Source organism: Nycticebus coucang, chromosome 7, assembly GCF_027406575.1.
Source record: "Nycticebus coucang isolate mNycCou1 chromosome 7, mNycCou1.pri, whole genome shotgun sequence".
NCBI lineage: Eukaryota > Metazoa > Chordata > Mammalia > Primates > Lorisidae > Nycticebus > Nycticebus coucang.
This window is the reverse complement of record NC_069786.1, coordinates 43895983-43921983: the sequence shown is the minus strand read 5'-3', so window position 1 is coordinate 43921983 and position 26001 is coordinate 43895983. Positions and strand designations below refer to the sequence as shown.

General features: G+C 43.9%; 1 protein-coding gene across 1 annotated transcript in view; it reads right to left on the bottom strand.

Annotated features, from left to right (window-relative positions):
• Positions 1 to 26001, bottom strand: part of KIF5C (kinesin family member 5C) — a 167219-nt gene that overhangs the window by 85913 nt on the left and 55305 nt on the right. The window contains exons 2-4 of the mRNA XM_053597333.1: positions 20554 to 20644; positions 13550 to 13623; positions 3842 to 3946 (exon numbers count right to left, since the gene is read on the bottom strand). Of these exons, the coding sequence (XP_053453308.1) occupies positions 3842 to 3946; positions 13550 to 13623; positions 20554 to 20644 (270 nt within the window). The remainder of the gene's footprint in view (positions 1 to 3841; positions 3947 to 13549; positions 13624 to 20553; positions 20645 to 26001) is intronic.

Sequence of the window (26001 nt, the reverse complement as noted above, 5' to 3'; positions counted from 1 at the left end):
GGGAGAGGGCAAGGGCTTGGAACCAGGGAAGCTCAGAAAGGTGTGGGGGTGAGCTGGTGATGGTGGCCAGCTCTGGAGATTCCAGAAAGCATTCAAAGAAAATGCAACCTATGAATAGACTATGAAAGGGAAAGGGGGCTTTCCAGTTAATTACTCTCAAGCCTTGGTTCCAACACCACCTTCAGGACTTGTTTGAACTACAGAGTCCTGAACCCTACCTCAGCCCTGCTGCATCAGAATCTCAGAGAACAAGGCGTAGAAATCTGCTTCTAAAACTCCACAAGAGATTCTTATGCTGGGGGCATCTCAGACCTGTTTTAACTAAATATGTGGATTTAGGGATTCAATCCATACAAAACTAAGACCTCAGGCCTCAATTTTCCCATCTGTAATGTGAAGCCTTTAGGTTTCATGATGTCAAAAATTCCCTCTAGGATTCTGCACTCTGTTTATGTCTGCCTTCTGCCTCCCAAACAAACTTTTTTCTCCCCTACGTTCACATGTGGTTTTGAAATCTAAATGAGAGACTTTACAATCAGGAAAAGAATAAAATTGTAACGCTGGGGTGTGACTACACAAGTGAACTCTCACCCATACACTCCAGCTGTCAGCCAGGGAAGTGAGGACTCCCCAACCCAGCACTGCTCTGCCCTGGTTCCCTGTCTTGTTTGTACCTCCATCTGGAACCACTCAGCATCTCAGTTCCTCTGAGATTTGGGGTTCTAGCTTTGAACACTGGAATCTGTAGCTGGGCAGCCGCTGTTGGTTGCCATTATCCTTAACAACATCTGCCTCTTTGAATAGCTGTCCAATCCCTGTCACTGAGACCAATCTCCCGTGGACACATCTGTGTGACATTTGTTTGAGAAACTTGCAACTCTCTGTAATCTCTCATGCTGCCCAAATCTTTATGGGTCTGTTTGGCTTCCAATCCTACACACCTCTAACCCAACCTTTCCTGAAGCCAACTCAACCCTGGTTCATTCCATTCTATTAATAGCAGAATTGTCTGATTTTCATCAAGACTTTTCTGTTATCTTTGTAATTTTAAACATATGGCCTTATTTTCATAGATGACAGAGAAAATTAATTACATCTAAGAAGCAGTCACAAGCTAGAGGTTAGCAAATCTAGTAATTAGAATCCTATTCAAATTTAATATAAGTAGAAACAGGATTCTGATTTATTAATTTCTGCTCTTGGTGTGTTTGTTGGGGGCAGGGGGTGATTTTGTTATATTATCATTTCAAATACTTTGTGAGATAAGGCAAACAAAAAGTAAGTAGGCGTGCTTGGCATTAAGAAATAAAATGTTCCTTTATGGGGGCAAGACATGATTGCACGAGGGACTTTACCTAACAATTGCAATCAGTGTAACCTGGCTTATTGTACCCTCAATGAATCCCCGACAATAAAAAAAATAAATAAATAAAATGTTCAGGGAGGCGCCTGTGGCTTAAGGAGTAGGGCACCGGCCCCATATACCAGAGGTGGTGGGTTCAAACCTGGCCCCGGCCAAAACCTGCAAAAAAAAAAAAAGAAAAAGAAAAGAAATAAAATGTTCAGAAATGTGGGTTTTTCATTGTTGTTTTTTTCTTTTTAGATAGTCTCACTATGTCACCCTCAGTAGAATGCCATGATGTCACAGCTCACAGCAACCTCAAACTCTTGGGCTTAAGTGATTGTCTTGCCTCAGCCTCCTAAATTAGCTGGGACTACTGGCACCTGGCACAACGCCTGGCTATTTTGTTGTTGTTGTTGTTGTCATCATTGTTGTTTGGCAGTCCCGGACCTGGTCTGAACCTGCCGCCTGTGGTGTATGTGGCTGGCGCCCTACTCCTTGAGCCATAGGTGCCGCCCTGAACATTTTATTTCTTAATGCCAACCATGCCTACTGAGCAACAGGCGCCGAGCCTCAGAAATGTTTAAATTGAGTCTGTGGGACACATTTTAGGGAGCAGATTTCAATATTGCCTTAATCAGTCTTCTGTTTTTCTTGATTTAGCCTGTCACAGCTCAGTTCAAAATACAAAATAATCAGCAGCTAACTTGCCCACTTACAATTATTATTTATGAAATAAGTAAGCATAACTACAAATGCTGGGTTGTAAAATCCAGCCCTGGAGACTTAGAAAATGTTGTTCCTTTTCTCCCCCCACTTCATGCTAGGACTGTTTTTATCTTAATAAGATTCTAACACAAACCTTATTTGGAGGGCAGTAATTGGTTTAACAACTTATTCCAGGATTATCACATAAGAACCCTGCAGTAGTTTAAGCTATTTAAATGCAAACAGCCCTAAAGAAGCCCTAAGCTTCTAAATCTTGATCCCATCAAAGCAACAAGCTTCTGCATCCTTAGATATAAAGAAAATTGGCAAGAAGAAGAAGCAGGCTTTAGCCAACAAAAGAACTGTAAGGAAAAGTGGGCAGGCGGCTGTTGCCTTCTTTTTTACGGAACATAGGAAAGTATATGGTGGTAGTAAGGGCAGAAGTTTAACACAATGGAAAAGTGCTGCATGTGGGCGTGGGCGGTCCTATGGTACTTCAGCTGGGCCACCTAACTCTGGACTTTGAACTTCAGTCTCACCATCTCTAAATGACCCCCAGCCACGGAGGGAGAGACAGGGACAGCATGTGCGCCTACTGCACTCTGGGCCACTGAGCCCCTTCCTAAGGGAATTTGGAATAGGAAATGAAGGAACACGAAGCAGGAGCTGCCACACTGCCGACCACCCCATCACCACCGACCACCCCACCACCACCACCACTGCAGCCACCAAAAGGAGAGAAAGATGGTCTGGAACAAGACGAGGAAGCCGAGAAAGGGTAGGAAAGCAGGGGCTGCCATGGGTTAGGGGTTTCTTTGGGGAGGTGATAAAATGTTCTGGAATTAGATAATGGTCCTGATTGTACAATTTGGGAAATATGCTAAAATTCACCAAATTGAATGCTTTAAAAGGGTGGACTTTATGCTATGTGAATTACATCTCAATTTTTTGAAAGTTCAAAGAAAGAAAAGCAGGGCTTAGATTTCTTGCTCTTCATACCCTCCCCTTGAAATGCCAGCTGTCAGATTCTGTATCTTGTAACAATATCCTCTATTTGCTTAGACTGGTGGTGTTCGGTCACTTGCAAACAAAGGCATCTAACACCAAATTTTGTGATTTAACACGACACTAAGAGAATAGAATCTTTCTTTCAATTCAAATTTAAGCCAGAACCGAGGTTCTGGTTTAAAACAAAACCAAAATACAAGGAAGAGGAGGAAAAAGAAGGAGGAGAATTCCCTTACCCAACATTTCTCAGAGCAAACTCCTCAAAACACTAGTCTGTCATGCTCCAAGGGGAAAAAAATGTTATCTACAGTCAAATAAGCTGGGAAATGCAATATGGTACACGTCCCCTTTGCAGTCACATTGCAGAATAACATATTTAAATCTGTGATAAATTTAACATTGTTCAACAAAGCATTTTTCCAGCTTATTTGGCCACAAAACTCTTTTCCCTTAGCCCACTATTAATAATATGAGGGATTATGCTCGATGGAAGACACTTTGGGAAATGCTATCCTGACCCCCACACAGACACATTCCAGCCATATGTATAGAAATCCACAGGGTAATCAGTAGTTGATTCTATCCTAAAGAGAGCTTTTACTTTCATTATCTTGACATTTCTGGCAAACCATCCAGATAGCTAAATATTAGCCTAAGCCATTAAATAATACATAGGGCTCTGTTTACCATAGGAATGTCATTTTAATTGGATAAGATCTTCTTTTACAACTACACAAAGGGGTGTCCAGTGTCTTCTCCAGAGACTAAGTCCCTAGCACTCACCTTGATGTGAAACTCCAGGTTCTCATCCATGGAGTAGATATGGTCAAAGATATCATGGGCGATCCTGGGAATAATCCCCATGAGTTGAGGGTCATGCAGCTTCCCCTAGTGGGCGAAAACACAAACACAGGCAGTTAAAGAGCACTAGGGAACCTGTGAGGGCAAAAAGGGATTGTTCCTTGGTTTGATAAACAGCACTCCATGGAGCTAGGAGCACCCATGTGTGGGCTGCTGGCTCCCCGGGAATGTACCTGACATGCCAACAGACCAAAACATGGTAGAATGACTCGACATGTTGGTTTTTTACAGGGGAACTTGTTCTGACAAGTTCTGAGGTCCCCAGAGTAGCCCCTCCTGCTGCCACTCAAGTGGCAAATCAGTGTGTACATGGGGAGAGTGGGGTGGTGAGGAGGAGGAATGGGAACCTTGAATATTTATAAGCTGACTAGCGCCCGTAGAACCCGAGTCTGGAAACACCGTGAGTATTGCTTTACTTAAACAATCAAGGAAATATATTGTCAATTTCTTTTTAAACTCTGATTCCCAGACCGAATAGTTCCAAATCGTTTTTGGCTATTTCTAATACTTATATCTACTTTTAGAATATTCTCATTTTCTTTTCCCTCCTTTTTTCTACTCTATTCATTTTACCTAAGGAGTGAGGGGAAAGATGAATTCTTCTGCTTTTTTGGACCATTACTTAATCCATTTTTAAGGTCAGAAGCTGCCACCTCTGAAGGCTTTGAAAAAGAGATCTCATCGGACAGGACCTGAAGGAAGATCCTAAAGAAGAGTTTCAGAGGTATTTAAAGCAATGGCCCCGTGCGGCCCCAGGCACATGGCTTCTGGAGGGCCTTGGCACAAGCCCACAGGGAAAGGCACACTGAAGTCTCCCACTTTGTTAAACCCATCAATGTACAATCACATAGCCTCCAGGTCTAAAGTGGTCACTGGCATCCATATACCCAGACAATTTCCCAGACCTTTAGGAAGTTGTAAAACTCTAAGAACAAATAGAACTGGAAGAAAAGCAAAACCCCAGTTTGCTCTTTTCAGTCTTCCCAGGACGCCCACCAACCCTTACAATTTTGACCCATACCCTTACCCCAAATCTGCCCAATCCATGGAAAATCTGCTTTGTTTTACTCCAATTAAACCCTGTTGTTTTCTGCAGGGCTCCATCACATAGTACCTCTCTGAAGTGATTTTTAAGTCAATGTCTGGGTTAGCAAAAACAAGAGCTCACATGAACCCCAGCACTAAATATGGGCCGGACAGCACTGGCATTATGAATCCTCCTTTGCACACCTGATTTCTGATGTCCCATTCTAATAAAAGCAAGACAAAAGCTGAATTCACATAAGTCTGGCCTGGAAAGCAGGGACTCCTCTGGAAATCTACTCATCTGTTAAGATACTAAGTCAATGGATATACTGACATTGTTTTTGTTTGTTTGCTTGTTTGTTTGTTTTCTGAGACAGAGTCTCAAGCTGTCACCCTGGGTAGAGTACCATGGCTTCACAGCTCACAGCAACCTCAAACTCTTGAGCTTAAGCAATTCTCTTGCCTCAGCTTCCCAAGTAGCTGGGACTACAGGCACCTGCCACAACATCTGGTTGTAATTGTCATTGTTGTTTGGCAGGCCCAGGCTGGATTTGAACCCGTCAGCTCCAGTATATGTGGCTGGTGCCCTAGCTGCTGAGCTACAAACACCGAGCCAGATATTGTTTTTTAGTTCCATTATATAATCCTTAAAAACAGGGATGGCCAGTTTTTAAGTGTATTTCCCTCCACTGTTTATGAAGCTTAGTATAGTATTTGTCACCTAGAACTTAAGTTAAACAGGATATATAAAGTGCTTTGTGACATAGGAAGTGCTTCATAAATGTTACCATTTTACCAATCAGTTCACAGCAGGTTCTCATGAACAAATTGTTTGTGTTTATTTGACCTAAAGAATCTGAATACATTTCTACCCCCAGACAATTAAGATACACCTTAGGAAAACAGCACCAAATGACAGAGACTCAAATCGCATCAGCCAGTGTAAACATGTAATAGATCAACGGAGCCCTCGTGCTCTGGACTGTGGAGGCTGTTGACAGAAATGATATCTACGTTGAAAACGCATATCTCTGGCTCAGCATTATAGTGTCAGTCACATACACTGGTGGGTTAGAACCCAGCCTGGGCCAGTTAAAAAATAATAGCAACTGCAACAAAAAAATAGCCAGTCGGGCATTGTGGCAGGTGCCTGTAGTCCCAGCAACTTGGGAGGCTGAGGCAAGAGAATCACTTATACCTATGAATTTGAGGTTCTGTGAGCTGTGATGCCATAGCACTCTACCAAGGGCGGCATAATGAGACTCTGTCTCAAAAAAAAAAAAAAAAAAAAAACCACAATCCTCCATCTAGTCTAATGTCATGACTCTTCTCAGCCAACCAAAAGACCTCCCGATCCAAGCCTTGAGAGCCCTTTCATAATTCACAATAATCTTTAGCTTCTTCTCATGGTCCTTAGAGACCAATGACTGATAATTCAAAAATCACTCGAGGTAGAACTAGGGATGAATCTGGGATACCCCCTACTTTCTTCCTTAGCCCTCATCCCAAAATCAATGAGAGAAAAGTGAATGTTCGCATGATAATGCTTCCCATCTCCCAAATCTGCCATCAGCTTAGGGGCTATGACACCTGATCTAGCCATATGCCCGAGAGTGGTGTGGGCTATTATGTCCAGTAAACTGCACCTCCCAAAACAATCTGTGAGGGTGTATGTGAGGATATGAGGAGCAGGCACGTGTGTGGTATATGTCTGCCATGTGTGCTACACATGCAGTGTCTGTGTGTGTGTGTCTGTGGTGGTGGTAGGGGTGTGATGTCTGTGCGGTATGTGTAGCGTCCGTGTGTGTAATGTGTGTCTGTGTGGTGCGTGTGTGTGGCATGTGTTCATGTGGACAGTGTGTGACATATGTGGGCTATGTATGTATCTCTGTGTGTGGTACATGTTCGTGTGGCATGTGTCTGTGGGGGGTATGTGTAGTGTGGGATATGTCTGTGATATATGTAAAATGTGTGTGTACATGTGTATATTGTGGTGGATGTGTGAGGACGTGTGTGGTGTATATGACTACGTGTACATGTGGTGTTATGTTTGATGTGTATATTGTAAATGCGTGCCATGTGCTGTGTGTGATGTTATGTGGAATGTGTGTGAGTGTACATGGATGTGATTGTGTGATGTATGTGAGGTAGATGTGTGCATGTGTGTGTGTGGGGTGGGAGTATGTCTCTGTGGGGGAGTATGATGTGTGTGGGATGGGTCTTTGCGTGGTGTGTATGTGTCTCAGTGAGTGTGAAGTGGGGGGTGTCTGTGTGTGTGCATGTGTAAGTAGGGGGGTCTGTCTCCGTGCAGCGGGTATGATGTGTGTGGGGTGTGTCCGTGAGTCTGTCTCGGTGTAGTGGTATGATGTGTGTGGGGTGTCTCTCTGTAGGTGTGTATGTGTCTCTGTGGGTATGATGTGTGTGGGGTGTCTCTGTGGGGTGTATATGTGTCTCTGTGGGCATGATGTGTGGGGCTGTCTCTCTGTGGGGTGTGTATGTGTCTCTGTGGGTATGATGTGTGGGGTTGTCTCTGTGGGGTGTGTATGTGTCTCTGTGGGTATGATGTGTGTGGGGGTGTCTCTCTGTGGGGTGTGTATGTGTCTCTGTGGGTATGATGTGTGGGGTTGTCTCTGTGGGGTGTGTATGAGTCTCTGTGGGTATGATGTGTGTGGGGGTGTCTCTCTGTGGGGTGTGTATGTGTCTCTGTGGGCATGATGTGTGTGGTGTCTCTGTGGGGTGTGTATGTGTCTCTGTGGGCATGATGTGTGTGGGGTGTCTATGTGGGGTGTGTATGTGTCTCTGTGGGCATGATGTGTGTGGGGTGTCTCCGTGGGGTGTGTATGTGTCTTTGTGGGCATGATGTGTGTGTGGGGTGTCTCCGGGAGGTGTGTATGTGTCTCTGTGGGTATGATGTGTGGGGTTGTCTCTGTGGAGTGTTTATGTGTCTCTGTGGGTATGATGTGTGGGGGGGTGTCTCTCTGTGGGGTGTGTATGTGTCTCTGTTGGTATGATGTGTGGGGTTGTCTCTGTGGGGTGTGTATGTGTCTCTGTGGGCATGATGTGTGTGGGGGTGTCTCTCTGTGGGGTGTGTATGTGTCGCTGTTGGTATGATGTGTGGGGTTGTCTCTGTGGGGTGTGTATGTGTCTCTGTGGGTATGATGTGTGGGGTTGTCTCTGTGGGGTGTGTATGAGTCTCTGTGGGTATGATGTGTGTGGGGGTGTCTCTCTGTGGGGTGTGTATGTGTCTCTGTGGGCATGATGTGTGTGGGGTGTCTATGTGGGGTGTGTATGTGTCTCTGTGGGCATGATGTGTGTGGGGTGTCTCCGTGGGGTGTGTATGTGTCTCTGTGGGCATGATGTGTGTGGGGTGTCTCCGGGAGGTGTGTATGTGTCTCTGTGGGTATGATGTGTGGGGTTGTCTCTGTGGAGTGTGTATGTGTCTCTGTGGGTATGATGTGTGTGGGGGTGTCTCTCTGTGGGGTGTGTATGTGTCTCTGTGGGTATTATGTGTGGGGGTGTCTCTCTGTGGGAGGTGTGTGTGTGTCTCTGTGGGTATGATGTGTGTGGGGGTGTCTCTGTGGGGTGTGCATGTGTCTCTGTGGGTATGATGTGTGGGGTGTCTCTGTGGGGTGTGTATGTGTCTCTGTGGGTATGATGTGTGTGGGGTGTGTATGTGTCTCCGTGGGCCTGATGTGCGTGGGGTGTCTCTGAGGGGTGTGTATGTGTCTCTGTGAGCATGATGTGTGTGGGGTGTGTCTGTGGGGTGTGTATGTGTCTCTGTGGGCATGATGTGTGTGGGGTGTGTATGTGTCTCTGTGGGCATGATGTGTGTGCGGTGTCTCCGTGGGGTGTGCATGTGTCTCTGTGGGTATGATGTGTGGGGTTGTCTCTGTGGGGTGTGTATGTGTCTCTGTGGGTATGATGTGTGTTGGGGTGTCTCTCTGTGGGGTGTGTATGTGTCTCTGTTGGTATGATGTGTGGGGTTGTCTCTGTGGGGTGTGTATGTGTCTCTGTGGGTATGATGTGTGTGGGGGTGTCTCTCTGTGGGGTGCGTATGTCTCTCTGTGGGTATGATGTGTGGGGTTGTCTCTGTGGGGTGTGTATGTGTCTCTGTGGGTATGATGTGTGGGGTGCCTCTCTGTGGGGTGTGTATGTGTCTCTGTGGGCATGATGTGTGTGGAGTATCTCTCTGTGGGGTGTGTATGTGTCTTTGTGGGCATGATGTGTGGGGGTGTCTCTCTGTGGGGTGTGTATGTGTCTCTGTGGGTATGATGTGTGTGGGGTGTCTCTGTGGGGTGTGTATGTGTCTCTGTGGGTATGATGTGTGTGGGGGTGTCTCTCTGTGGGGTATGTATGTGTCACTGTGGGTATTATGTGTGGGGGTGTCTCTCTGTGGGGTGTGTATGTGTCTCTGTGGGTATGATGTATGTGGGGGTGTCTCTCTGAGGGGTGTGTGTGTCTCTGTGGGTATGATGTGTGGGGGTGTCTCTGTGGGGTGTGTATGCGTCTTTGTGGGTATGTGTGTGGAGAATCTCTCTGTTGTGTGTGTATGTGTCTCTGCGGGTATGATGTGTGGGGGTGTCTCTGTGGGGTGTGTATGTGTCTCTGTGGGTGTGATGTGTGTGGGATGTGTCTGTGGGGTGTGTATGTGTCTCCGTGGGCCTGATGTGCGTGGGGTGTCTCTGTGGGGTGTGTATGTGTCTCTGTGGGTATGATGTGTTGGAGTATCTCTCTGTGGGGTGTGTATGTGTCTCTGTGGGCATGTCTCTGTGTAGGGGATACGATACGTGTTGGGAGTCTCTGTGTGGGTGGGTCGGTCTGTGTGTGCTGTGTGTCTGCATGTGTGTCTCTGTGTGAGTGTGAGGTGCCCCTAGAGTTCTTCCCTGCTGTACACTGCCTGGCAAATAAGATATGCAGCCCAGACCACAGGGCACGGTCACCTCAGGCAACAAAGAGTGGTTAAGAAGTTGAGAGAATATGAAACTCCGAGAACAGAAAAGTCCCAACTGGGGTCCTATGGGATGGCTTCCTCGAGGGACACCCAGTACTGAGGGACGAGTAAGATCAGGGATGGGCAGAGAAGGTGAGTGAGAAAACAAGAAAGAACAGTGCCTAGTAGAGAGCAGCAAAAGTGGACTATGGTGGAGGGTAAAGGAAGGAACCTGAGGAGGAAAGGGATGTGCTGCCTCATTTCCTTCTTTCTCCAGAAGACAAATAAGAGAAACACTTTTGTAATTGCACCTGTAGGATTCTCCTCAAGAGCTCTGCCCACCAAATGCAATCTTCTAAGAGCCCATGTGAAAGAAGAAACAAGTCCGGAGCCACTGGCCACTGCACAAGGCTCCCTTTGTTCCAGTCCCAGCTGCCCCCACGACCTCCCAACTCGGCTGAGTTTCCTGAAACACTCAAGATGGAAAAGCAGGCAGCCTTCAGCACACGAGCACCAGGCATTCAGACAGCCTTATTCAAAATCCCTTGGCAAGCTTGGCTTGGTGGCTGGAAGCCTGCACCATTCAGACGGCCTCCAGGTATCCTTCTGGGCAGAAGGAAAAACACAGGGTGTCTCCACCCATCTCTACCAGTGTGCAGAAGAGGTCCACAGAGTAAGGGACGGAGCCAAGAGAGGCCCTCTCTAGCATCTCACACTGAACAAAGGGACAGTCCCCTCATCCCCAGCTGCAGCCAGCGCCCCCAGCACCTCCCCGACACCAACCGTCAGGCACAGGGCCCACCAAGCCTACCACCAACACTGTCCAGAGACTCATATTTTTACTGAAAATCTGCCTTCAAAGCTCCATCTTGAGAAGCTAATCTTTCCAATTTTATGTTAGCTTATCTGTTTATTCCTCTCCATAGAAGGAAATGGAATCACCACTGGATGTCAGATCAAAAATAGGTGGATTAAAATTAAAACAGCTTTAAAATGTGATCATTCTGTCCACTCAAGGAGTTAGCATCCCCCTCTGAGAGCCTTATAAAGATCACAATGTGTAATGCCGGATTCAAAAAAACCCTCCTTATGGATGCAGGCCCTGCAGGGCTTGTTTGATTTAACTGCATTCCAGAGTCCTAATTTCTTGGTCTCCTCCATCTCTATGACTTCAAATTGGGGTTTCTTCCCTCAGCTTCCTCCTTAAAATATGCCTTACCTTTCTTCAATCTATAATTACCCTACAGAAAGGACTTCATTCAACGAGGGGGTGGGAAGCCCTGGCGGAAAGCTCATACCCACAGCCACCCCCTTCCAACTATAGGCAAAGGCATGTGATCTTCAAAAGTCACAATAAAGAAAAGCAACTCATCACAATCAACCTTTTAAAACCAACAAAAATGAAGAGGCAACAGAATTTAGGCAACTGGAGGTGAGACCTGAACAGAATCCACTTGCCGTTAGGCCCTCATGAGTCCTCTGTGGACAGGCATCGTTTGCCCTGCAGGCCTCTAATGTAAGAAAATGTCTCCATATCAGCTTTAAAGGGCTGGCATGGCTCTTCACCTTCACCCTGTACCTGTCTATTCACCTCCTAAAAGAAGAGTTCACACTGAGGAGCAGACTCTTTCATGATGTCCTACAGATTAAATTTCTGACTTTCAGCAAATACCCAAGATAAATTAATCACAGAGTTTATTTTTTTATTTTTTTGTGATTTTTTTGGCCGGGGCTTGGTTTGAACCCGCCACCTCCGGCATATGGGACCGGCGCCCTACTCCTTGAGCCACAGGTACCGCCCTAATCACAGAGTTTAAATGGTCACTTTTGTAAGCACTCCTTAAGAGTCTGAAGGACTTTAAACATTGAGAGCTTTTTGTGCAGTTTTTTGTGTATATGGTTTGGTAATTTCTCAAAAACCTCAAGATTAAACAAATTCCTCACTGAACACCACATTGCTACCTCAAGCACCTTATGACCTATGAAGAAGATTTTGTCCACAGCTACTAGAGTGGATGGGACCCAGGAACTGGGCAACTGCAGATTTCCTAGGGCCTCAAAGGTTCAGAGAGAGAGGCCAAGGCCGGAGCATGGGGACAGCACTGACAGCATCTCCAAAGTGTGCTGCCATAGGGTGTGAGATCTGGAGAAAATGGGCTGAAGTGGCTCCTGTGTCAGAGGAAAGGCCTGCCTGGTCAGAAGAGGTGACAAATAAACCTTGCCCTTCCTTTAATCTGTGCGGTCTCTGAACCACTGTATCTTCAGCTAAATGGGTGAAAGACAGTCAACACCACAGAAATGAGGTCCCCCACTGTCATACCCTGCTCTTGAATCAGTGTAAGCAGGACACCAGAGCCCTGAAGATTTTAGCCTCATCCCATTGAAATCTTCTTTTCAATAGGAATGATTCATAAGCTAAACCTATTCTGCAGGAGCCGTCTCAATGATACTCCCAGGAGGGTATTGCAAATGAAAAACCTAAGCTTGAAGGATTAAGGATTCGTCTCACCCTGCTATTGAATTCCCCAAACTTCCTCTGTGAGGCTTTTTATAATAACCACCCTCTCCACCTCTCCTCACCTGTCAGGTGGGCCTAACCTTTATAAGAATTATCAGGCCCTGAAGGCCCTATAGGAGTCTGTGATTAAAAAAAAAGGAAAAGGGGAGGTTGGGGAGGCAAATTTTGATTTATTGGCAGACGGCCTTGTTAGGAAGATGGCCTGAAGCCACAGAGCTCCAGCACCAACTATCTGAGCTGGGTCCATGCCCTTAAGTACCCACAGGTACCAGGAACGTAAGTTGATAAGAAGGGATGCTGAATAGAAGATCATTTGCACTCCCAGTGTGGTGTGCATGGAGTGGGCTGGGTGCTCTGGAGAGTGGGGTGGACGGGGCCACCATATAGGGACCATTTTATTTTTCCCCCCCAAAACTGATCTCAAAAGATCAATTTATGGAAAAAAACTCAAGCATCCTTTCAAGCAAATATCGAATGCTATTTTATGGAGCCTCTCCTAGGTAACAGGTGTTGTTCCATGTAATGTTAATAAAAAGGTAAACAAGACAATGAATTGCATAGTGAAGCTTGGATTTTATATTATGGTGAAATTCACCCAGTGCTGCTAAACCTTCAGAATATTCATCCTAAAATGGAAAATTAGAATTGTGTGAAATCATCCCATTTTAAACACTGTCTACACTTTTTTAAAAAAACCTATATGGAGGCCAAACAAAAATATGTCTGTGGGCTGAATGTGGGTGACAAGCCAGCTTTTAAAAATCGCTGACCTGAAGTTTTTTAATTTATTCTAAGGAGGCTCACCTCCCCAGAGCCTGTCCTTGGGGTAAGTAATTTTCAAAATAGGCTTTATCTATGAGGATGGGGCTGGGAGTCTGTAAGGATACTCACACCACTGTTTAGCTTAATCATTTTTTCTAACTATAATTTATTTTTTACCATCCACAAACAGCTTTTTAAAATACTAAACTCCTGAGACTCTATTACTTATGAATATGTTAAAACTCCTCAATAACAATTAACAATAATTAATTGGCCAAACACAATCATCTCTACTGCCCACTATACAAAGCCACGTGTACCTCGGGTCTCTCTGGAGGCAGCAGCTGCCCTCAGTCAGCTCAGAGATGGATACCAGAGCTTGCTGCAATCTTACCTCCATGGTGTGGGTTTTTCCTGATGACGTCTGCCCATACGCAAAAATTGTCCCGTTATAACCTTCAAGGACATCTGCAAACAAGAAAAAGAAATTAAAATTAACTCATTTCTTTGATCATATGCTGGTGTAGGATGCATATTTAAGATTACATTTTCCAAATGGCCCATCTCATTTTTCACACAGATGATATATTTCAACTCCGTGTGCATTTTAAGTAGAATTGTGAGATAAGAGCAGAAACGCAGGCCTCCGCTGTTCTACAAATAGAAAGAAATGGACCCACATTTTCTACAGAATCTATTAATGAAGAATGAGGCAGACATACTTTCTCCCAGTCACGTCAAAGTGAAGACAGAGGCACTGAGCTGGAAACTTTTTCTCAGCAGGATGCTAAGTTTTCTTCTCTTGAGATCAGTTTAGGGGGAAAATATTATCCACACCCTAAGACTTTCAAGTGAGATATAGAATTTCTTTCCTGAAGATTTGATTTGGGTTAGTTTAAACACTGGCCCAGACCAGCTCCTTGGGGAGGTTTCTCCCAAAGGCCCCACCAGAACTAGGGGAGGAACAGGGCCCCTCTCTGCATACTAAGCCCCACGGTGACAATCCAATAAGCCTGGAAACCAGCTGGACCCTGACTTAAATTTAATGCCTCTGTGTTTGCAGGGACTGTGTTAGCAAACCGGCCCAGGACCATCAACACTGGTAATTTCTTTTAATTACACAGTGAGTGCACTGCGCAAACACCTCCACACCGATCGGCTGCCACCTCACGCAGGGACAAGGGGAGGCACCAGGATGGAAGCTGCTTTTTGCCAAAGACCTGGAGATTATCTGTGGGAATTCCTTCGATGCAGCAGAGGTGATTAAAACATACTTTGCACTCATTTCCCTCCTGCTTTCCTCCTTCATCCTGGAAAACATCACTGAAGGGGGAACAACGCATCATTAATATCCTTGATCTGCCCTTCTGCAGAAGGGAAGAAGTTTTCATTCCAGAAACATCAGTGGTGAGGGCAGGGAGAGGAAACCGAAACTGAGGTTAAAAAGAAAAAAAATCAGGCCAGCAAACACCTCCATCTATGTGAGGCCTCAAGTAGATTGGACAAGGGTGAGGGGGCTCTCTGAATTTCATGACACTGGTTTGCTTTGCCTTGCTGAATTTTCCACAATTTTTAAAATACACAATTGACTGCTCTGAGGTTGTTGGAATGCGAACTGAGATAAGGAAAAAAAAACAAAACAGGATTTTCCTTTAAGGAGCTAAGAAAAGAAAAATTAAGTGGCAAGATTGTTTTTTAAATCCTAGCAGCCTTCAAGAGTGTGCATCAAGTTATATTGATAGAAAGGAGAGAAAGGAAGGAGGGGAGGAAAGAAAGGGGGTAGAGAGAAAGAGAGAAGAGACAGGAGGGAGGACGTTCACACATATTAGACTTCTGGTAACGGTTTCCCTGGTAACAGTGGGAAGCGAAAAAGAAGTCAGTGGAAGGGTTGAAGGTTCAAGCTTCAGTTTTCACGTAAATGCCAACTTGCTCAGAGAAAACGTTGCCCAGGCTGGAGCAAAGTACCTTTACAATACCAAGAATATGTTATGCTTTGAGGGACCCAAAAGAAGGAGGCCCTGCCCTTAGGTTGTATTTTTAAAATTCGATATTCAAAACAAACAACTCCAGACAATCCGAATGCCAGCCACAATCACAATACTGAAGTTTCTATTTTTTAGAAATTAAGCATTTCCCCCCACAATTGAAAGGCCCGCCTTATCTTAAGCCCCTGGGTAGGACGCACTCAGGGACCCATCAGCCCATCCTCTCAGGGCAGCACTAAGAATGCCAAGAGTCCTGGTGGCCTGACATGTGCTGGCCACCCTACAAGTGCCCCAGCACAGAGGAAGCCCAACAGAGGTGGCTCCGAGCAACCTGCCACACCCTAAGGGAAACTCAGCTCAGAGATCCGGCTCCAGTGACAGGAAAAAGCACAAAGGCCCCTCCTCTTCCCAGTAAGCAGTGACCAGGCTTCTGAATTAGGCCAGCACCAAGGCCCTCAGGCCACCCCACTCCCACTGAGCAGAATGTACAGTCCTATTAACGCTTAGTTGATCACTGCTCAGGAAACCCTGTTGTTAAGAACCCTGAGAGCTCAGCTCTTCAAAGGAGATGGGGCACACACGGGATGGCGCTGCTGTGTCAACACTGAGCACAATTTCTTCTTCCTTTTCTTTTTAAAGAAAAAGATAACACCTAAAAGCCCATTAGAACAAACTCCGCTAGGCCTCTGAAGTATTCACAATCACATTACAATTAATTCATGTTGAAGAACCTCACTCCGATGCTCAAGGTTGTACGGAGCCCGTGTCGCCCTCTGTTGACTCAATTCTGAACTAGAAGATAATTTTAAAAGAAAATATAAAGCTCTCTGGAACCAGCATTCTCTATTTGCTTCCCATCTCGCAGCTTGGGGGAGGAGGGCAGTTTGTTCATCCAGTTCATGTTTCCCTGCACGAACCCAGTATGTTTGGGGATGACCAGTGAGGTGACAGGCGGTGCAGGGAACCACAGACTTGGCTGAGCACAGGACCACCCCAACTCACTCCAACTCAGACAGCTCCTGGCCAAGGAAGGCATCTGTTTCACAGTCTCTGCCCAAGCAGGATGACTACTGCTGCCATGACCAGGCTCCCCAGAGAGAACCTTTTGATGTCATGTGGCATGAGGCGCTCCCCACCGCAACCACAGCACCAGCACCCACACTGGAGTAAGCCTCCACTGCAGGTGCCAGGGAGCCTTCTGGTCTCCTGAGAGCAAAGCAGAGTGGGATACCCCCCAAAAACACTCAGCCTCTTTGTTTGCTCACCTCTTAACTCAGGTCTCGCTGATGCAGAAGACTTCGTTCCACTGTCAGCTAAGAATCTGGGCAGGTCCTGAGGGTACTACACATTAGTGCTCCTGGGGAGGCGCTAGGACCTCCTATCAACTCTCCAGGTGGTGAAGGAGCCCGTTGGGGCTCCAGGATTTCTGGCCGTAGTAGTGGCTGACAGGCTACCACAGCTCAGAAACCCACCAAACTACTTAAGTAGGCCACCCCAGAGGATGTCAAGGGGATGTCAAACTACTCAAGTAGGCCACGCCAGTCAGCTACATGCCGGCCAGCCCAAACGGCAGTCACTGTGCCCAGGCGAGGCATGCTGCGGCTTCAGGATGAAAAACCCTCCTCTTTGGCAGGCAGCTAGGGCCACCACAGGCACAGGAACCACAGTCACTACTCTCTCTCCTCTATCCTCCTCCAACACCATTCCCATCCCTGACAGTTGGAATGCTCAGTTATAGTCCACATGGCCTGATAGAAAAGGAACAATTCATAAAATAATTATCAAGCCAGGCACAGTGGCATAATAAGCTTGTAGTCTCAGCTACTCCAGAGGCTGAGGCTGGAGGACTTCCTGATAACAGGAGCCAGGAGTTCAAGTCCAGCCTAAGCAACATAGTGAGACTCCCCCGCCCTCCATTTCAAAATTTACAATAATAATAGTAGTTATTTGAGTTCCACAAATCCAGGCTCAAGTCCTGACCCCACATTCCCCTAGGTGATCTGGCCAACTTATTTCATTTCTCTGGGCCTCAAATTCCTCTTTTGTACAGTAAGAATAATAAGCTCGCCCTTCATAAAGTGTATAGCATTTTAAATGCAACAGACATATGTAAAGTGCCTAGAAAATATGTGATAAATAGCAGCTAAAAAATATTCTTCTTACGAATCATATATAATAATGAAATAGACTGGATAATATCATCCTAAACTTAAAACTCTCCATTAGGTCCATACGACCTACAAGATAAAGTCTATAAATTTCCACCAAGCTGCTCCTGCCTAACTTTTGCATCCTTATCTCCCACAATGCCACTCTGCACCCCGTGCCACTCCAAGTTGCCCAAGCATAATTGTATCCTTATGCTTTTACTTTTGCTGGTGCTTCTGCTTAGCCATGTTATATACTTAGAGTCAGTCTTCAGGACCCAACTTTTCCCAGAAGCCTTCCTAAATCTATATAAGGTGACATCCTTTGTGCTCCCCAGAGCCTTTCACGCCTACTAACCTTAAAGCACACAACACCTACTTGTGTATGCATCCGTCTCTTCCCCTAAACCCAAAGATCCTTGCGGACAGTCTTATAAATCTTGGTTACTCTAGTCCTCGCAGTGCTCATCACATGGTAAATTCCTAATACTACCTGCATAAATGAATGATTAAAATTAAACAACTGAAGGAAGTTTAAAGAAGGAAGAACTAGAAAACAAAAAACCCCCCTCTAGCATCTGGAGAGTTCATATTTGGGTAATCTGGAAAGCAAATGCCTGGTGGCTTCTGTTCACTAAGGACAGAGTTACCGGCACTTCAACAACAGCATCCAGGAACCACCATGTCTAATTCCTGGGGTCTTCAGGAGACTTCCTATCCACTGTGCTGGTTGTCACTAACCCTGCAACCTCCTTTAGAAGAAATGGAGGGGAATTCAGACATCATTTTGGAAAACACATAGTAGACAAAAATGAAAGCATGAGCCATTCCAGGACTCCACAACCATTTGAAATATGTTTTTCAAACCCAGTGAAGTTGTAGGTAATGAAAAAAACAGAGACCGGGGGCGGCGCCTGTAGCTCAAAGGAGTGGGGCACCAGCCATATGCCGGAGGTGGTGGGTTCAAACCAGGCCCTGGCCAAAACTGCAAAAAAAAAACAAAACAGAAACTGAATAAAGCCATGTCATTAAATGGAGGCTTCCAGATGCTCCAAATTATTAAGGGTTTAGATAGATTTGAAAAGAAAACTCACCAGTCCACCACATAATCATGAGTCATGGGGATTATACTGACCTTCAGAAGTCATCTGATTTAATTATTAGCCTCTAAGAAAAAAGGCCTTCACGGCACCATCTCCCCTTCCCGATTTAAAAAGGCCTCCTCATAGCATGATCTCTCAGCTGTACTCAGTAATCTATTCCAAGGAGTTCTTTCTTATCTCTCTTTGTTTTACCTTGCTGGTGCAGAAATACACAGTCACTTCTCTTCACACTAGCCTGAGTGGATATTTTTAAAAGTTCAATTAGGCCTTCATCACTCCCTAATATGTAATTTCTATTCAAGACAGAATAAGCTTCCCTTATTGCTACCAAATGAGTCTGCTCATTTTATATTTATGGTCTCCTGGAAATGTCTGTTTATCATATCAGGTCAGAGACTGATTTGACTCTAAATAGTATTCTGCATGGCTGACCACACACTGGGTCTCAAGTTATCCAGAGTTAGGTCATATCTTCACAAGACCTGCCCCCAAGGGACTGTTCATTTCTGACATTCTGTACAGTAGAAAAACACAAACATTAAAAGGGGCCCAAACTTCTCTAGTGAATAAAGACTCAAAGATGATTACCATAGTTTGCTAATCACAGGATTTGTTTTCTAAATACAGTCCATCCATTTCTAATTATGCCAGCTTAGGGCGGGCAGGATGCATTTAAATGGCCCTCATGCTTAGCACAGCACTTGGTAAACACTATTTGCTTCTGAGAAAAAGAAGAAAATTCTGGCACATATGTGATTAATCTTACTTTATTAAAAATATGAATGAGTCCAATAATAGAAGGGAAATAGGGCTGAGTAGGAGCAAACTAAGAAAGATATACTGTAAAAACAGAGAGAAAATATGTTTAGATAGAAAGAGAAGCAAAAGAGTAACAGTAGAAAAAAGCCAAAAATGACCACCAACTATAGGTCTATACTGTTAATTCCAAAGAGCTTAAATTCAGGTTTGTTTTTTACCTCTTCGGTTTTCTGTAATAACCGCACTATGAAGACCTTCAAAATTAATTGATGTCTGTAACAAGAATGTGAATAACCATACACCTCAGCAAGGAACATTCCATACTGACAAGAGTCTCCCACGCAGGTGTCTAGGGTCAGAATTAATTGCACAGATGCACCAGAGCTGATTTTCATGAATTTCAAATAGGTTAGTCATCTCAGCTTCTAAAAACAAGCAGATCTAAAATGATGAAGTTCTTTTTTTGTTTGTTTCTTTGTTGGTGTTGTTGTTTTTTTTACTTCTTGCTTTTTAAACCTAGAGCTCCCTATACAGGTGGCAGCATCAAGACATCTGAAAGCACGGTTGCCATAGCATTCAAATTTGAAAGCAAGGATTTGACGATGAAAAGCAAAGTAGCAAGAGATGCCCCCTAGCCCTGTCCAGATGGCAGGCTCTGCTAATGCAAGCTCCAACCTGTCCCTGATTTGAAAGGGCAAAGTAGAGCAACGTGTAAATTGCTTCATCTCCCTGCTGTTATTTTGACACAAATCCTCCAGGGCCAATGCCAATCCCAGAGAAAAGGACTGATGTCTCAGACATAAATGTAGGCTTGAGGCTACCTGTTTGGAGGAACAAGTGTCAGGATCAGGGTGGGATGGTTGAAAGTCAGCGAGGTTAAAGTATAATTAAGGAATATTGAGTAGCAAGAACAGCTCAATAGGGCTTTATGACACTTTAGAAAATTCCTTGATGGCAAGAATTTTTCACATTTAAGGCTTATTTTTTAGAGACAGGAAAAAGAACACAAATGCACAAAATAAATCAACCAAAAATGTACAACTGGAGCATTAAGAATATTCGCTCCTTCAAAGGAAAAAGGAAGTTCTATACCATCTGCAGTAGTATTTTAAAATCATTACAGAAATAGTGTGACCATCGCTTACCCTGTTTTTAAGTTTGGGGGTGACAGAATGAAAGAGGTGGCAAAAGAAATAAAGAAACATCCTTGGAAAGGAGCTATAGTGAGATTAATAATTTGCCTGACAACATAGTAAATCAAGACCAGAGCCAAGGCTATAATTCAGTGTTTCCAATTAGCCAGCCTCTTAGAGTCAAGGCACATTGATTCCTAGGCTGCAAATATCACTTAATGTTTTCAATTACTCTGAAAGGCCCAGGAGGAAATAAAGGAATAGCACTTACCTTTGACAATTTGCTTTGCACACGCATTGTAAACCTGCTCTTGGGTTGTGTTCGGCGGTAGCACTCTGTCAAAGACATATGGCTTCCCTTGCTAAAAAAAGAAAGACAAAAGAAAAAAAAAAAGGTGGTGAAAACATGTTAGTAGTTTAGGAATAAAACATGCTAATATTAGTAGTTAGACCATGGGCACTAAATCACCAACCAATTCTTTAAGACAGTTCTTTACCAAGACTAAGGAATTTTTACAGTATGAACTTGAGAATCTGAGAAGAAAAAAAATTTTTTTTTTAATTTGAAATACATTTTTGAAGGAAGGTAGGCTGACAGTCATTCATTCATTTTAATAAATATTTATTGAGAGCTTACACTGAGCCAGGCACTGTACTACACGCTGAACAATTCAGAAAACAGTCCTCCTTTGTGAAATGTTCAGTTAAGTGGAGCAGATAACTGATAAGAAAACAAACACATAGGAGTACACAAAATGCCTCGGTATAAAATAACGGGACAGAGGGGATAACAGAGAGGGCAAGGAAGGTCTCACTAAAGAAGTACCAGTTAGGGGGGCAAGACATGATTGCAAGAGGGACTTTACCTAACAAATGCAATCAGTGTAACCTGGCTTATTGTACCCTCAATGAATCCCCAACAATAAAAATAATAATAATAATAATTAATAAATAAATAAATATAAAAAAAATTAATTAAAAAAAAAGAAGTACCAGTTAGGTAGATCTTTAAGAGATCAGAACGTCAGAGGCTCGTGAAGAGCTGTCAAAGCACATTCCAGCCAGATGCTGAGCAGACAGCAAAGGGCCTGGTATGTTCAAAGGAACTGGAGGACGATACAAGATGAGATCGGCAAGGAAATGGGGAGCCAGTCATACTGGCACTGCTAGCCAAGGTGATGTGCTTGGATTTTATTCAACGGGAAAATGGCACAAACAGATTTAAGAAGCTGCTCTTATTATGAAGATATTATTGCTTTGTGTCCCAAAGAATTCTTGTGTTTTCTTTTCCCACACATAAGTGGTGCCTTAACTGGGTCCATGCTCCCAAGACAAAGGGAGCCCTTCTGTACAGTAAATCAAGAAGACTGAGTCAGCCCTGATGTCCAATCGCTTAGTACTCAAGGAGTTACTGAGCATTTATTTACATGCCAGGCCCAGTGCTGAGTGCCCTTTCCCACAGCCCAACCCACCAGGAGGTCCTTTAAGGCCCTTCATCTTCAGGTTCCCCACATGGCAGAGGGGAGAGCAGGAGAAGAGAAGGGAGAAAAGGGAAGAGCCAACAGCCTCCTTCACTCTCACTCTGCACCTCCTACGAGTGGTTCTGGACACCAGGAACCAGCCAAGGACAGTGTGACTCCACAAGAAGATAACTGCTAATGAAGGATCCAAGGGCAAGGCTTGTTACAGCTTATAAACTTCACACAAAGTAAGTACACAGCTGTCAGACCGACTCAACGTTTTACTCCTTCATCACTTGGGTAGAGCTGGATGGAAGTAAAATCCTACATCCTGAGCTTCAGTCTTTGAAAATGGGATTGAACTTACCAGGTAAATGAACTACTTTCAGTTTGATCTTGGAAAAATGGAGAACTTTCACGTACCATAAAAATCTTGTTTTTATGCAAAGCAGCAAAAATAGAGCCCTTCTACTAAAATTATGGAATAGAAACATTTTCTGATAATTTATTCCCAGTAAGTCTCCTTCAGTTAGGGAACCAAGTATCAAGTATTTGATTAATAACTTAAGAGAATATTCCTCACCACAATCTATTGGCAACTATCAGCCTACTATGTTCTTATCAGCTTTACCTACTTATAACATTCAACTAAATGACAGTAGAGTAAAAGGTAAGAATAAACATTGACAGAGTTTGTCTACGTACCTCCCATAGCTGACCACCTCCCTACACTGACCACCTCCTTAAATTGATCTAAGTTTCATAGACCAGACATGCACCACACATGCTAAGGCCTAGTTCTGTATGTTGACCATCTCTGTATGTTGACCAGTTTGTTACAGTCCCTTGGGTGGTCAACTTACAGAGGTTCTAATGTATTTGCCATCCATTGAACCTCCTGGAAAGAAAATGCAGCTTTGCTTAATTTAAAACAAATCTACTATTTCTCCAAATTTAATGAGAATCATCAAAATAAGCTATCTTATTTATAACTTGATCCTAGCTTTGGGTTTTGAGAAAACACATTTAATACTGCAGACAAAATGACCTATTAAATTATAGTACATGGTACAAAAAAGTAGAACTCCCCAGTTTTGTCCTTCAATTTAAAATGTATATTGGAGTACATACATTATGCTTTCACTTCAAGTAGAAGAATCTGTATTCCTCATTTACATAATATAATGTATCAAATGACAACAGAAAAAGCAGTAATAACTTACAGTTAACTCCCAAACAGAAAAGCTGCCTTCAGGTCACTACCACTGAGTTGATACTAAGAAAAGATAAAATGTAAAAAATGATTTGTTATGAGACCTATCTTGTCAGGATTAACACATTAAGTAGGTTAAAATATCAAAATTTTTATGCATCCCTTCTTAGACTGAGTTAGTTATAGGCTTTTAATTTAGGTGACCCTTAAAGACATTAAAGAGAATTAGAATTCAGTTACTGGGGGCCTGGCACCTATAATCCTAGCACTCTGGGAGACCAAGGTGGGTGGATTGCCTGAGCTTGTGAGTTTGTGACCAGCCTGAGCAAAAGCAAGACCCTGTCTCTAAAAATAGCCAGATGTTGTAGCGGGCACCTGTAGTCCCAGCTACTTGGGAGGCTGAAGCAAGAGAATCGCTTGAGTTTTGAGATTGCTGTGAGCTGTGATGATATAGCACTCTACTGAGGGAGACAAAGTGAGACTCTATCTCAAAAAAAAAGAATTCAGTTACTGAATAGTTCCAAAGAACCAACTTGTGGCATAGTCCTATCAGCTGTATATATGATTGCCATTAAAAAACCAAAAACAGGGTGGCACCTGTGGCTCAGTGCCAGTTCCGTATACCAAGGGTGGCGGGTTCAAACCTGGCCCCGGCCAAACTGCAACAAAAAAATAGCCAGGCATTGTGGTGGGCACCTGCAGTCCCAGCTACTCGGGAGGCTGAGGCAAGAGAATCGCCTAGGCCCAAGAGGTGGAAGTTGCTGTGAGCTGTGATGCCACAGCACTCTACTGAGGGTGACAGAGTGAGACTCTGTCTCTAAAAAAAAAAGAAAAGAAAAAAAGAAATGAGAAAAAAAAAATACCAACAATAAAACTAATTACCTTTTGGCTACTTTAGCAATGGTATAAAAAATCTCACAGATTCTGATTGAAACTTGAAAAGAGACCCTTTCTTCCTGACCCCAAAGGAGAAAACATTCTCCTTTTCTGATCCCACTGTGGCTGAGGATCTTCTTAGGCAAGTGTTGGGTCCAGTTTGATCTAGTTGTCACTGAGTTAACAGCTATGAAATAAACTTTTGAATTGCACTTTAATATGGGTGCTGAGTACTAACACTTGGATCTGAGTGATGAGGTCATAGTTACTCCTTCAGGAGACACTTTTCCTACAGAGATGTCTGTTAGGCACATGGTTCTCTCCAACCTTCCTGGCTTCCTCATCTGTGTCCTTTGCTGGAGTCTCTTTCAAACTTCTAATGATGCCATATTCAGGACCCAAACCTCAGCCTTTCTCTGTCGATATACTTGACCTTCCTGTATTTTAAATGAATATTTCAGCCTTCACCTCTCTTCTAACCCTCAGATTCATATGCCCACTAGCCATTTCCACGTGGGTATCTCTTAGCCATCTCAAACTTAACTGGCCAAAAACAACCATTGAGCCCGCCACATCTGAGCAAGAGCTATACCATCAACCACCTCATTATTCAGACTGAAAACCTAAGAATCTTTCAATACATTCCATAGATTCCATATCCAAAAAACATCCCAAATTCTATCATTTCTCACTGTTCATACCACACAAAATTAGTCCATCATTTCTCCATCAATCACTTCTACACAACTATAGCCTCCTGTCTGGAATGTAAGAATGCTACCATCCTTATTCCAAACAATTCAACTTCCACTTAGCAGGCAGAGTGAGCTTCCTAAAACCATAAATCAGATGCTCATTTCCTCACCTAAAACCCTCCAATGGCCACTATTGTTCTTAGAGTAGACCCTCAATGACCTCAGCTGCCTGCCTGATTCCTCCTCTCGTGACAGTGTGGCCCAAAGGACTTCTTCCTGCACCATGCTTATTTTCCTGTGCATAGTCTTTGCTCCTAACCATTTCTTCCCCTTAGAATTCTCTCTCTGCACATCTCCACTTGGCTCAGATCTTCACTTGTCGGCCTCCTTATCACCCTTCAGAACTCAAGTCAAATTTATCCTTCCTTGAGGGCTATCATGATCCTAACTAAAGCAGCCCACCCTGGCATCACTGTTGTCACAATACCCTGTTTGGTTTGCTCCATAGTAATTAGTAATGTGACCTATTCTCAACCAATCAAATGAACCCCAACAATTAAAGCATTTAACCACATGAAACAGAAGTCATATAAATCCCAAGACCTACCTGCATGTAGACAAACTTACTTCGGTTTATGAAAATCTGCAAGAGACATACATACTCCACACACGTTACTACTGAAAATAAAGGACACCAGCTTTACCATGAAGCCTCCACGTATAACAGTGCTAATTGCATAGGAGCAGTGTAACTAAAATTAGTAACTTACCAGGATCACATAAAAAAAAGAACAGATGGTTTTTACACTTTTATACTTAATTTAAAATAAAATCATACCACCAGAATTCCTATCAAGTTGCTGAGACCAAAATGTCTATTGAACCATATGTCTTGCCTATTAATACATTTGACCCATTACTCAACAGCTGTCCCCAACCTGATAAGAATGTAGTCTGGGGACAGCACCTGTGGATTAAAGGAGTAGGGTGCCGGCCCCATATGCCAGAGGTGGTGGGTTCAAACCCAGCCCTGGCCAAAAACCGCAAAAAAAAAAAAAAAAAAAAAGAATGTAGTCTGGGAGACACAGGAAAGCAGAACACTCCTGTAAACATTTAGAAGATGAACACCCAAGAGGGATGTTGAGGGAAGTGAAATTAGTTATCCCCAAGGAGAGATAATAAAGAAGTAATCTAGTAACAGTCCCTGAGACTGACCAAGAGTTGTAACTAACAGTTGCCAATGATCTGAATGATCTTTTTTATCTTTACTAAGAAAGAAACAAAAGGAAAAAAAAAAAAAAAAACTAAAATTTCCACAGAGAGATTTCAACTCACTTTGTAGGATTTTCAGACACTGGGGAGTACTGTTTTCCCAAGAGGAACAGACGACTGAGAACAGTCATTAACTCCCTGTCGCAGGTGCTTATGTAACGTCACTCCTGAAAGCACAGTAGACAACAGAGTTCTTTCAACCT